We start from the raw sequence: 14564 nt of genomic DNA on the forward strand, positions 1-14564 counted from the left end.
AGGTTTTTACACCAACCCGAAAAAAGTGCACCTCATTCAACAGCTACAAGATCTCGCTGAGCTGCTAATGAGTAAAATCAGGCGAGGTAAATTCGGGTTGAAATGAAAACCTACAAGATGGAGGGAACAGGAGTTTGGGACCACTGGTCTAGATAACAATTTTAAAAAATATATATATACAAATCCTCATATTTACCACTTATTCATCTGTCATTTATGACATTCGTTTTGGTAGCAAAAAACCGAAACTCAAACTGAAAAATCGAGAGAAGTGCGTCTCTCTCACCTGGCCTCGGGCAGCAGGATGGTGTACTCGTGTGGGGACGTGGTCTCGGGGAAGTTGTGCAGGACGGCCAGCCGATGCTTGAGCAGCTCCGATCCGTGATAAGTGAACAAGATGTCCAAGGCTTGAACGTTACTCTCCTGGAAGCAGAAAAAAACACGGTGAAGCGCAGCGATCCCTCCGACGCGGACCGCCCGGTGTCCGCGGAGACATCACGGGCGACGGGTACGGCGGTGGAGGCCAATTTAGAAGTTAAATCGCGGGCGGGTTTCGCGCTATCAAATCCGCCTCGCCTCGCTCGGCTCGTTCAAACGCGATGTTCCCAGCCCGGCTGCGCACAGAGCCCCTAAAAAAACCGTCTGTTTGCAGGAAAACCTTTCAAAGAAGAGAAAACTGTTGTGCCTTGGAGGGGGCGAATCATTTAAATTCAAGGTTTAAGGACCCAGTCTGGAGACGTCTCTCTCTCTCTCTCTCTTTCTCTCTCTATCTCACCCTGGAAGCAGTTTGCACAGGTTGTTATTTCGGTGATATTTCTATAAAGGATTCGGAAGCGTATGCGCTCATGAAAGGGGCGAAGAAATGAAAGGGGAAAAAAAGAATGTGTGAAGTATTTTGAGAAGGTAACTGCATATAAACCCTGGCAATGAGTGATTGAGTGAGTGACTGAGTGAGTGAATGAGTGAGTGACTGAGTGAATGAATGAGTGAGTAAATGAGTGAGTAAATGGATGGTGAATGTATGAGACCCTGGTAATGAATGAGTGAGTGAGTGAGTGTGTGTATGTATGTATGTATGTATGTATGTGTATGTCGTATGTGTGTGTGTGTGTGTGTATGTATGTATGTATGTATGTAGTATGCGTGTGTGTATGTATGTATGTGTTTGTGTGTAGTATGTATGTGTGTGTGTGTGTGTGTGTGTAGTATGTGTGTGTGTGTGTGTGTGTATGTGTGTGTGTATGTAGTATGTGTGTGTGTGTGTGTATGTGTGTGTGTGTGTGTGTGTATGTGTGTGTGTATGTGTGTGTGTGTGTAAGTATGTATGTATGTATGTGTATGTATGTATGTATGTATGTATGTAGTATGTGTGTGTGTATGTATGTATGTGTGTGTGAGTGAACGGTCCGTACCCTGGCGTAGGTCAGCGCTGACAGCAGGATGTTCTGGTTGCGGAACTTCTTGAAGAACTCTGCGTCGTATCGCTGCTCTGCGGCGTGTGGGCCTCCTAAGATCTCCTGCAGGGAGGAGGTGCACAGCACTCTGTTACCCCCCCACAGCGCTCACACTCTGTTACCCCCTCACACGGCTCACACTCTGTTACCCCCTCACACAGCTCACACTCTGTTACCCCCTCACACGGCTCACACTCTGTTATCCCCTCACACGGCTCACACTCTGTTACCCCCTCACACGGCTCACACTCTGTTACCCCCCCACACGGCTCACACTCTGTTACCCCCTCACACGGCTCACACTCTGTTACCCCCTCACACGGCTCACACTCTGTTACCCCCTCACACGGCTCACACTCTGTTACCCCCCCACACGGCTCACACTCTGTTACCCCCTCACACAGCTCACACTCTGTTACCCCCTCACACGGCTCACACTCTGTTACCCCCCACACGGCTCACACTCTGTTACCCCCCACAGCGCTCACACACTGTTACCCCCTCACACGGCTCACACTCTGTTACCCCCCACAGCGCTCACACACTGTTATCCCCTCACACGGCTCACACTCTGTTACCCCCTCACAGCGCTCACACTCGGTTACCCCCTCACACGGCTCACACTCTGTTACCCCCTCACACAGCTCACACTCTGTTACCCCCTCACAGCGCTCACACTCGGTTACCCCCTCACACAGCTCACACTCTGTTACCCCCCCACACAGCTCACACTCTGTTACCCCCCCACACAGCTCACACTCTGTTACCCCCTCACATGGCTCACACTCTGTTACCCCCTCACATGGCTCACACTCTGTTACCCCCTCACACAGCTCACACTCTGTTACCCCCTCACACGGCTCACATTCTGTTACCCCCTCACACAGCTCACACTCTGTTACCCCCTCACACGGCTCACATTCTGTTACCCCCCACACTCTGTTACCCCCTCACACAGCTCACACTCTGCTACCCCCTCACACAGCTCACACTCTGCTACCCCCCTCACACGGCTCACATTCTGTTACCCCCCACACTCTGTTACCCCCTCACACAGCTCACACTCTGCTACCCCCTCACACAGCTCACACTCTGCTACCCCCCTCACACGGCTCACACTCTGTTACCCCCTCACACAGCTCACACTGCCATATCCTCTCACAGCAGCTGAAGACCAGACCCCTCCAGAGCTCACCCCTCGGGCTTTATGCCCACCGACGGCAGCCATGGAGAAGATGGCCGCCACTACCGCTGTTTGCCTCTGCACCAGACAGGGAGGCTATTCCTGACTGGTTCCCAAACCTCTCCTCACGTACCCCCAGCTGGATCCAGGTCCTCGATGTGCTTCATCTCAAGCACACCTGATACAACTAAACCAGGGCTAGAGTATCGGTATCAGGTTGAGGTGGAATACATCGAATACCTAAATCTGGCTGGGGGTACGTGAGGAGAGGTTAGGGAGCTGCTGGTTTAAGGGATATGCTGAGCCTTTCTGCCTGGCCAAGACTCCCACTACACCTGTCTGTCAATAATGGACAGCATTGAAAGATGTGTTGTAGTATATGCTATGCATGGTACATAGGGTAATGCTTTATTTTACAGCCCAGTAATTACCTAGTAGGTACTGTGTAAATACCAGGTACTTATGAGGCAACTATTTTGACTTCAGAAGTAACATGAAACCGGCTGTAAAACATACTTACATAGATTTTACATATGGTGTTGACTGACTTCGTTTCATAGTACTCACCACTGAAATCAAAGTAGTTACCTTATGATTACACAAGCAGCTGTGTACTTACCCAGAAAATACAAGGTAATTCATGGGCTGTAAAGTGAAGCGTAACCATATATAGTATTACAGTTCGTTTGCCTGCTAGACCACAGCCCCATCCCCACTCCCTCCAGAAAAGCTTTTTCCTTCACAAAGGAAGAAGCTTGTGACAGGGTATACATATCACACCATACATAATCCCATTTCACTGCAAAACCACTGTCCAAGGAATTACATTTAGAGCTACGCTTCAGACTCTGTCCAAACCTTAAGCCCTAAAATACAGACTCGACACGCTCGCTGTCGAGCAAACGGACAAAGAACAGCATCAGCCTCTCTCGATCTGAATCCGGTCGAGTGAGCAGAAATAAAATGGCCGCCCACGCCCTTACCTCGTACGTGGCCAAGCGGTCCAGGTAACAGAGCAGCTTCAGCCGGCTCCGACAGAGCTCCTTCTGCTCCAGGGTCAACCTGCAGGAACACGGTCAACGGTCAATGGCCAGCGGTCAACAGTCAACAGTCAATGGTCAGTGGTCAACAGTCAGCGGCCAACGGTCAACGATCAGCGGTCAGCAGTCAGCAGTCAACGGTCAGCGTCACCACGACCGTCTTAGTCAGGTCACTTACGGCGCAGTGGCCTCCGTTTAATCCCACATTATCCTCCATTAATTCCACCCTCGCTTGCGTAGATTAAGTCTGCTAATTCCGCAGAGCGTCCCCGACTTCATTTTTCAATTAGGATAAATGACCTCGCCGTGGAGCGAGGCACTATCGTGTTCATCAGACGCCGCTTATCTACATCGCTCGTGTTATTATTGCGTGTGTGTCTCCCCCCGCCTCACAGCCCAAAACGCTGAGAAGAGCCGCAGTCAGCGCGTAAGAACGGTCATCACTCTAATGAGGAATTAGACTGAGTGGCATATCCCCTATCCAAAATCTTCAACAATCGCAATGACGAATCGAAGACACACTGAAAGCAAGAAAAACATTAAGACAATAAAAAGTCTTTTAGTCTTAAATTCAGATTGAAATCTTATTCCTATTACTTTTTTTTTACGAAATAAGACAAAGGTGTTGCCAACGAGGCGAGACAGTTTGACTCCATTCAGGATTCAAGTGAAGAAAATTCTGTCAGATGAAGCAAAGCGTAACGGCAACTTCAAATAAGGTAATATTTCCTGGTCGAGTGAAAAGAAAAAAAGAAAAAAAGATTTTAAGTCTCCGTACGAGACCAACACACTTGTTAAGGCAGACTTTTTTTGCAGCGCGGTCTGTAAATTGGAACCCGCTAACAGGCTTAAACTCAGGGAAGGTGCTCGGTTGGACGCACTTCTCCAGGTTGCGAGGGAGGGGGCGTGGCTAGAGTCGGAGGGGAGATTGGATAATTCGGCCAGCAGTCTCAGCTGTAGGCGACTAAGCAATTACAACCAACCTCCGGCCATCCACACGTCTCCTCCCCCCATACGGGCCGATGCGGCAAGAGGGCAAGTGGAGGGAAGGAGGATACATTTTTTATTTATTTATTTAGTTCAAGTATTGGGACACACGCTCTATCCGCTCCGGCTGCAGTGAGAACGGGAGAGGAACGAGGCGAGAGGCACGGCCGCCGCCCGGTTTGTCGCGTTAAATCCCGCGCAACGAAAGCGCACTGCCTTAAGAGGACGGCGTTTCGCCCGGCCCGTCCGTCACCATGACGACGGCCCGCGTCACGCAGGGAGAGCCGAAACGCCCTCTGCGGGACCGCCGCTCGTGGGGGGGGGGGGGGGGGGTCACCTGGCCCCTGTTCTCCAGTCTCATTTCCAGGTGCTTATTATCACTTTACGCCCGGCCTCAAATGGAAGTCAAGCTCCAATTAGATTCCGGCGTGCCGCGATAACGGAGTGGGAAATTAACGTCCCTCTTCCTCTCAGCATCCCCCCCCGGATGCCCCCCGAGCCGGCTCCTCTCCCGGGGTGGGGGCCCCCCTGGGTGGGGGGATAATTAGGCGGGGAGGGGGACGCGCCGGTGACCCGTCAGCGGGGGGGGGGGGGGGCAGACGCCCGGCGGATTCCCGGCCGCTCATTAGGGGGAACGTCGGCGCTCCCGCTGCGCTCGGAAGACCGGCCGTTTCCGCCGGATTCAGGCTCCGGGAAGAGAGAGCAGCAGGGGGGAAGAGAGGGAGAGAGGGTCCGCTGACACCCAAGGGGAAGGAGGGAGAGAGGGAAGGAGGGAGGGGGAGAGTTTTATAATAAAATTAATTAGCTAGTTGTTCCAAGCAAGATGGAGAACTTGCCACAGCTCTTATGCAGACTGTTCTTCAGTCCAGGTAATCCCAGATAGCCTTGATCACGTTTTTTATCTGAAAACATAACTATTACTAAATATGTGACTTTGTATAGCAAAATACAAATATATAGCTCTTTTCTACTGACGCACTAATGCAGAATCCAAGAAAAGAAACATCTAAACCAAATTTATATCAAATCTTCTGCGCAGTGACCTCAAATCTGGACCTCAAATCCAAAACCTGGCCCTGGTTTTCTTTCCTCCAGGGTAATTAAAAGAACAATTAGCGCTGCTGATTGGCCAGACTGTCTCCACACCTGACTTCCAGGTAAAGGGGAGGGTGGAAAACCAGCAGTTCTCAGCCCTCGAGGATTGTCATTTCAGGAAGAGGGCCTTAGAAAAGTCACATCTGTCCGGACAAATTGGTCTCTTCTATGCATCCCAAGTCGGAGCCAATGTTCACGGGAATATTATAAATCTCTGTGGTGATGTACAAGCTTGCTAAACGGTACCATGGGAAATGTATTGCCGTTTCGGCATCGCCCTACAAAAAAATGAGACTGCATGAGGCAGAGAAAGAGGAGGAGGTGCAGGATCTATTCACAGTCCTCCATTTTACCCTACATCTCGGGGCAATCCCAATAGAGCAATTACAGTACTTCCCCATTAGAGATTTCTGATCCAGGGCAATCTTCCAACATGGACGTGCACCACTGCAGCCAACTCCGACCGCTTCACTGGTGCCAAAACGACCTTTTACAGACACGCTCCAACGAAATCCGCTTTCATCCACATTGTAATAGCCGCGTAGTTAAAAAGAAATTAAGAAAATGACCCCCCCCCACCCCCTTCCACCCCCACCCCGTCTTCTTGCAGAACACACTTTAGTAAAAAAGTTAAATATTTAACAGAGAGCCCCAAAGACTCATGTCTTGTCCAATCTACCAAGTTTCTGAAGAGAAATCTGCAAAAACTCGATTACGGCCTAATGATCAAATATGAGTCCCATAGTGCTGACTAGTAGTTACTAATATTTTCAACTTCAGCTATTAACATTTGATGACATTTCACACACGGGGGAGGAATTTCGCCACTTCCTGCAAAATTTTAAATGGACACGGTACCACAGAAGAAGAAAAGCGCACGCGGCCATTTGGTCGTAAGGGAAGGCAGATTAGGAGATATTTCTGTAGCGTTAAATACAGGATGCGGCCGACATTGGCCGCACAATCTTTCCCTGTGTTCGCCACTTATCATTAGCTGTTGACGTGCAGCTTCAATTAGAGTTACTTTACTAACGACCGCGAGGAGAAAATGGCTCCATCAGAGGGGCTTTTCCGATGTTTTGTTCTGGTGAATACCGCGCCATTAGCCCACAGAAAAGCATTCATGGATTTTTGTAATCGCGCAAGGCATTTCATTAAAGCCGCCCCTGATAATGAACAACAAGGCCTCTAAATCACCGCGAAGAGAATCAGCAATAATCTATAAAACGTTTTTAACATCCTGCCCCATCGATCTAAAGTGCCACACTGCAAAAACACTGGTGTTAAATCTACCCTAGAAGTGTTGAATGGACACTATTACAGCTAAAACAACACTATCGGTGTTGATTTAAAACTGAGGGCTTTGCTGCGTCGGTAGACGTCGAATAGCACGACAATCCTGTTCACAAAAACACCACAATTTTGGGGCGAGGAAGGGTTCGTTCAGTACGAATCCCAGTCACACCCCGCAGAAGCGAAAGGGATTGTCAACTTAGGATGGATAATTCTGCCGATCCCAACGCTTACCGTTCTGATCCAAGGTTAAAGACGCGAGCAAAACAAACAGCATCCTTAATGCCCGTGCTCATCGGGAATGCTCAGTTCAACAGCCCGAAGATCCTGACAGCTTGAGTTATACCAGGGATATCCATCAGGGGTAGGTTTTCTCCCAGAACACTGTGGGAACGTGTTCATAATTCTTACATGTTCATAAAGCATGTCAGACTGCTAAGATGAGAAGGCGAGAAGAACAGCTGAGCCTAGCGCATTCGCTACACTGCTAGAGGCTCTTATTTACCTGATCCGAACACGCTTCGACTCGTTGGTCCGATAAGAGCAGTGAATATATTATTGTGTCGTTTTTTTGGGGTACTGTGCAATAATGTGCATTCAATATGTTCATTACTTTCTTGCGTTGGGGCCGTGTTATATGTAGAGACCATGGGGCTGTGCAATTCATTCATTCATTCATTCATTATCCTAACCCGCTTATCCTGAACAGGGTCGCAGGGGGGCTGGAGCCTATCCCAGCATACATTGGGCGAAAGGCAGGAATACACCCTGGACAGGTCGCCAGTCCATCGCAAGGCACACACACCATTCACTCACACACTGATACCTACGGGCAATTTAGACTCTCCAATCAGCCTAACCTGCATGTCTTTGGACTGTGGGAGGAAACCGGAGTACCCGGAGGAAACCCACGCGAACACGGGGAGAACATGCAAACTCCGCACAGAGAGACCCCGGCCGACGGGGATTCGAACCCAGGACCTCCTTGCTGTGAGGCGGGCTGTGCAATATGTTAGCTTAATCGCTTATTCACGTAACATAATGCAACATGGTTGACTGCAGAATATGATGAGATGTGAGACACGGTCTTAAGGGGGTTTGGTGAGGTGGGTGGGCCGGTCCTCCCCCTCAGCCCCAGTGGATCGGGTTGTGCTGGGGGGGGGGTCAGTAGGCCCTCCATTTTACCTGCTCAAGTCCATCCTCCATGTCGCTGAATGGCATTTCTGGTATGATGCTAAGTGCTATGCTAGCGGATTTCATCATAGACGGCAGGAGCAACAACGTCATATTAGGCATTAAATCGTTTCTCAAACACAAAATTACATGGCTCCAGATTTGTCTACCCACTGCGACGACAAACATGACGTTATCGATCCGCACCGTTCCCGATACATCGGCTTCACCTCCCGACGGGCCCTCCATTTTTACCTGCCGAAGTCCACCTTCATCAGCAGCTCCTGCCTCTTCCTCGCCTCGGTCTCCTTCTTCCTCTGCAGCTCCTCTCCCGGGGAGAGGAAGTCTTCGTAAGGAACGTCCTCCACGTCCAAGTCGCCGGGCTGGATGAATCTGCATTCAGCGATGGAGAGAGGGAGGGAGGGAGGGATCGGAAAACAGAGGGGGAAAAAAAAAAGGAAGAAAAATCAATGTTCATAAATGCGCCAAACAGCCTTTGTGAGGCAGAGTCAATATCAGATTAACAAAATCCATCTTTAAATTGTCAAAATGGCCGCGTTCGGCAGCCAGGCGAAGGCTCGGGGCCTGCCTCGGAGCCGCAACCTCTATAGATTTATTCGCACTTATCTGTGAAGTGTGGAAATGGGATTGCTTTTTATTATCGAAAGACAGGCGGAGAATAATCAGGTAGGCAAAAGCGAAACCCAAGAATTCTATCTCCCCCTGAATTTTAACAGGCTTTCCGTCCCCGCCTTTTGAAACGGCGGGACGCCGTCCGTGTCGGCGGACGTAGCGGCTAAGGCGCTCCGATATCGTTGATGAATTAACATCTTTTCCCCGCCGCGAGATCGGCCGATAGCGGGCGCGCTTATAGGAATGTTTTATATTTTACAAAGGGATAAAGGATTTCACTGAGCGTTGGGTTTCTGCCTGAGCTCCCCTTTAGAGAAGCTTTACAAGACACCGGCAGCCGCCGTCGGGCACTTTGTCTTTTAAACGTATTAAGATAATATAATAAAAAAAATCTAGTAAGAACACTGAGGTACATATTGCCCTATGAAGTTTCAGCTATTGGAGAGACGACCTCGGTTCAGGTTGACAAACGGTACAAGGGAAAGCTAAAACCGTATCAATCACAAGCAAAAATTGATTGCTGTACTGATAATCATATGCGGCACTCATAATTCAGGCCTACTGTACGTAAAACCACTGAGCATCCATCTACACTGTCAATAATACTACATGCTGTCCACAAACAGGCCTGGGTCACATGCACAAATGTTTTCAAATGCTTTTTCCGTGCACCGGGCAAGATCAATCGAGGATTTCATAAGTTTTTTCAGAGGATTATAGGTTCCAATACACCAGACTCAGGCTCATTAAAGCATAGAAAAGTATTTGAATCCAAAGCAAATACGTTCTTGACCCAGGTCTGTACACAAATGCCATGACTTCCTCAGTGTGTGTGAGACTACAAATCCTTTTGTTTGGCTAAATAACCTAAATAACCACATTTGCATATATTGAGTATAAGGTAGAGATCAGTGCGGGGCAGAATTTTGTGAGATGTAATGAAATTCATCACAAATTGGGAGCGTTCCAGCACCGGCAGCCATTTTGTGACACTGGAGCGGGCCTAATTGTGACACTCCGAATGCCAGTGCGAGAGGGAGGGAAATTAGCCAGGCGGTAATGAGGTCAGAGCCCGTGTGCAGGTTCAGTGTGTGCCCAGCGCCACACGGACACGGCTTTATTTTCTCCTGTGAACCGCTTGGTGTTATTTAATTATCAATCACGGAATCTGGAGGAGGCCAACCACACACACACACACACACACACACAGACATAGACAGACACACAGACACAGAAGACACACACACACACACACACACATAGACACACACAGTCTCTCTACATACATACACACACACACACACACACACACACACACACACAGTCTCTCTACATACATACACACACACACACACACACACACACAGTCTCTCTACATACATACACACACATGCACACAGTCTCTCTCTACATACATACACACACACACACTCACACACAAATTGAAGATGTACATACATACACACAAACGCAAACACACACACAATGAAGATGTGCAGTTAGTACACAGAGACACACACACACACACACACATTGCACTTTTTATAAATTCAAGCAAAACAGCACTCCTGCTAACTGAATGTCCATGTTTTTAGTTTTTTTTCTTCAATTTATTTTATTTATTTTTTTAAAGCACTACACAGTCACGGTATTTTTTCATGTAATTGAAAGGCGAGGCACGTCCGCGTCTGTGAAATTTATCTGGGTCGGGGGGAATTTTTGCCATTAAAATTCCCATTCCTGCCTATATTACTTACAGCATTCGTGGCTTGGTAAGATGTAGGCTGCAGGCTTTTGCTTTCATTGTAAGCTTCACGGTAACGGATTTAGCGTCCGGCTAATCGCACGCGACACATTTCTCAATGCCTTTCTCCAAAGTTTCCCACCCCCCTTATTTCAGGTGTTTCTCGTTCCCTCTGTCCAAAAGCGGAAGAGGCCACTAAATAAACAGCGAGGGAGAGAAAGGGGAATCGCTGAGGTCTCTCGGCCACCGTCTTGGGACTCGTTTGTATTTTTCGGGGAGGTAACGGTGAAGCAGCGCTCAAACTCTGTCCTGGCCTTCAGCTCTGCTGTTACAGCAGCAGACCCCCGCGCCGCAACTGACAAAAGATTTGAATCGGTTTCGAATTTTTAAAAAGTACTGGAAAATACTGGTCTCCCTCGCGGTTACGGACACACAGAGTGGCAGCTGTGGTAGTAAAATGGCGTGTGAAATGACACCGCGGAGGGGTGAACGCTCTCCCGGCGGACGGAGACGCACCTGCCCCCGTCCTCGCCGTTGCCGATGGCGATGAGAGCCTCCAGGTCCGTGCCCTTCAGGCCGTACTGCAGCAGCTCCTTGGCGGCGTCCACGTTTTCCGGAACCCTCTCCACGCATTCGTGAAGCACCCACGAGCGCTTCTTAATCTTGCTCTGAGACACACAGGGGCACCACCGGGGAAACGTTATGTACACACACACACAGACAAACACAAAGGTACACACATGCAAATACACAGACACATATACACACACGCTCGCACAAACAAGCAAACGGGCACACAGACACACACACACACACAGGCACACAGACACACACACACACACACAGGCACACAGACACACACACACACAGGCACACAGGCACACACACACACAGACAAGCAAACAGGCACATGCACACAGATAAGCAAACAGGCACACAGACATGGACACGCGCACACACACACACACACAAACACAGAGACAAAGACACACACAGGCACTCTTTTATAGGCTTAATTAATACACATCCTACAGAGAGAACAAATTATACCCAAGGGGAAGACACAGATCATTATTTTGGAGGACTTTTTTTGGGGTGCCATTCTTTGGGAGGTACTTTTGAAACACTGTGAGGAGGGAAAACACTCTCCAACACAAATTTAGCAACAAATTGGCACGCAGTATGGCAACCAGTTTAGCACCCGCAGAAACCGCGCAACACTCACAGAAACAAAGGTACAAAAAGTGCCGAAAAAGGGACAAACGCTTGTCACTGGGGTACGTAAACCTACACCCCTAGCCATCAAAATACAACTAATTAGCAACTTCTTTGCTTGGAAAGCACACTCATTTGTATCCAAAGAGAACATCGCTGTACTTTCAGGGTACATTTGGGAAACTTGATCCTTGAAGAACAAAAAGAAGAACCCTTCCCACGGAGCCGAAACGTCGCTCCTCTCCATGGCAACGGGCCTCGGCCGCCCCCAGTACGTACCAGATAGTCCTGTATGGACGCGATGCTGACGGTGGACTTCCTCCACTGCCGCTGGTAGACCAGGTCCGAGTCCAATCCGTAGGCCTGAGCCAACGACAAGGCCTCCCCATACTCCTCGCTGTCGATCTGAAAGTTTCAGACAAGCATTCGCATTACATCACAGTTATTAATTTACAGTTATTTAGAGGAGGCCTTTATCCAAAGCCACTTGCAGTTGATTAGACTACGCAGGGGACATTGCTGGAGCAATGTGGGGTTAAGGGCCTTGGTCTTGGCCTTGCTGAACAGGTGTAAATGTTATCCTGGGTTTAGCCAATTCTTCATAACCATACGAACACATCTTAAAGTATACATTCGAAAGAAAATAATAATACATGTATTTTCACAGAAATTCTTTTTCCATCCTCTTCATGGAAAACAAGATTTTACAAGATTAGGCGTCATTGTGCTCCAGAGTTTTCGGTCCCCTTCAATCATCACCCTTTCAGGAATCAGCAGATATTCTTCCACCCCCCCTACAGCCATAGGCCACGGCTCCACTTCCCCTTCCTCATTCAGCATCAGTCAAATGCACTCCCCACCCTCCCAAATTTCCCAATTTCTCAGTTTAATGGGTAGGAGGGTTCTGTCTGATAGATGGCTCCATGGGTCCAATAAAAAGAGGCATGTAGTCTACCTCAGAACACTGTTGGCACCCGATTGGATAGCGCTGCTTTTGTTTGTTTTGGCAAAACAGAACAATACGGCAGACTTTTTCTTATTTCTCCTAAACAGTCCACTAAAATGTTCCGAAGACATTTGAGGCAGGAAATAAGCGATACAGTTGCTGAATCTTGATTCATATTTTACCAGCAACACCTAGTTTGAAAGTTCGATCCTAGTTTTGTCAGCCATGCGAGGACACAGTTGATTCGCGTGGGCAGATCTGTAAAATATAGAACCGTCAAACATACACAGTACTTGCCAGACCATGAGGCTCTCCATAGAAAATGAGTGGGCCTTAAACCTGAAAGTACCTTAACTCCTGGACCGTGAGGCTCTCCATAGAAAATGAATGGGCCTTAAACCTGAAAACACCTTAACTCCCACACCACAAGGCTCTCCATAGAAAATGAATGGGCCTTAAACCTGAAAACACCTTAACTCCCAGACCACAAGGCTCTCCATAGAAAATGAATGGGCCTTAAACCTGAAAGCACCTTAACTCCTGGACCGCGAGGCTCTCCATAGAAAATGAATAACTCCCGCTTCAGCATGTTTTTAAACGGTCACGGCGAGGGCTAGAGACGCGTTCGCATCACCGACCCCCCGTCTACGCCCCGAACACTCGCCCGGGTTCGACCTACATCAAACTGGCACGCGGAGAGCCTCTCTCCCACAATGGATTCATTATATTTAGACGCGGAGCTCTCGCCCGAAGCGAGAGAGCAGGGAGAGAATGCTGGGTAAAAAAAAAACAGCTCAGCGTGATTTATCATTAGGCGAATTCAAACTATTGTCATAAACAAGGCCCAAAACAAACAAGGCTGACAGCTCCTTCCAATGCGCTGTCTGTGAGCCCAAATTGCTGGAGAATGCATCTGACGGCACGATCATTAAGCTTAGGATGTAAAGGACATAAAAATAGATACACATTAAATGGCTTTCAATTGCTCCAGGCTAATAACTATTCTGTTTGCCCTTGACACCGAGTACAATGTGTGACAGCACAAACACAGAATGACTCGGGTGGAAACCCATAACTATTTAACCGCTGGGCCAGGGAGACATTTGCTAAGAGTGTAGACTTCAGTGTGGGAACACCTTGTCCAAACACAAACACGTACACTTGCACATACGCACACGCACGCACACAGTGTCACACACGCACGCACACGCATTCACGCACACGCACGCACACAAGCGCACACACATAAACACATGCACGCACACGCATTCACGCACACGCACACACAAGCGCACACACGTAAACACACGCACGCACACGCCCACACACACACGAACACATGCACGCACACAAGCGCACACACGTAAACACACGGCGCACACAAATCACAGTCGCGCTCATAAAGAAAAGTTCCCTGTCCGATTTCAGTTAAGGGAAGGGTCACCTTACGTTATAGCCTGTCACTGTAAAATAAAAACGTATTGGAGCTGTCTGCGAGACCTCCGCTCTAAAAATTGAAAGATGAAAAGTTGACCATCTTTTACAACTCCCATTTTCAGGCCAAAATATAACACGTCAAGCCAAAGCCATGATAGCATGGTCATGAAAAGCCATATATATCGCACCAGTAGAACACTTACCTTTCAGCCTGACACAGGAAGAACAGCTCTCTCAAGAGTAATTCGGCCTACGCAGTACCGATCCGATAAGACCAGCTGGCCATCTAGGTTCAGTGAGCGCCATCCCTCTGGCACGGCTTAATGACCACGGCTAGCATCAGAACCGCGGCTGCTGGAATTAC

At 48.7% G+C, this 14564-nt stretch overlaps 1 protein-coding gene across 1 annotated transcript in view; it reads right to left on the minus strand.

Annotated features, from left to right (window-relative positions):
* nbas (NBAS subunit of NRZ tethering complex) overlaps positions 1-14564 on the minus strand; it is a 194115-nt gene that overhangs the window by 151591 nt on the left and 27960 nt on the right. Inside the window, exons 18-23 of the mRNA XM_061241597.1 lie at positions 12097-12222; positions 11119-11270; positions 8481-8618; positions 3621-3699; positions 1413-1517; positions 287-423 (exon numbers count right to left, since the gene is read on the minus strand). Coding sequence (XP_061097581.1) covers positions 287-423; positions 1413-1517; positions 3621-3699; positions 8481-8618; positions 11119-11270; positions 12097-12222 — 737 coding nt within the window. The remainder of the gene's footprint in view (positions 1-286; positions 424-1412; positions 1518-3620; positions 3700-8480; positions 8619-11118; positions 11271-12096; positions 12223-14564) is intronic.

Source organism: Conger conger, chromosome 5 (assembly GCF_963514075.1).
Source record: "Conger conger chromosome 5, fConCon1.1, whole genome shotgun sequence".
Lineage (NCBI taxonomy): Eukaryota > Metazoa > Chordata > Actinopteri > Anguilliformes > Congridae > Conger > Conger conger.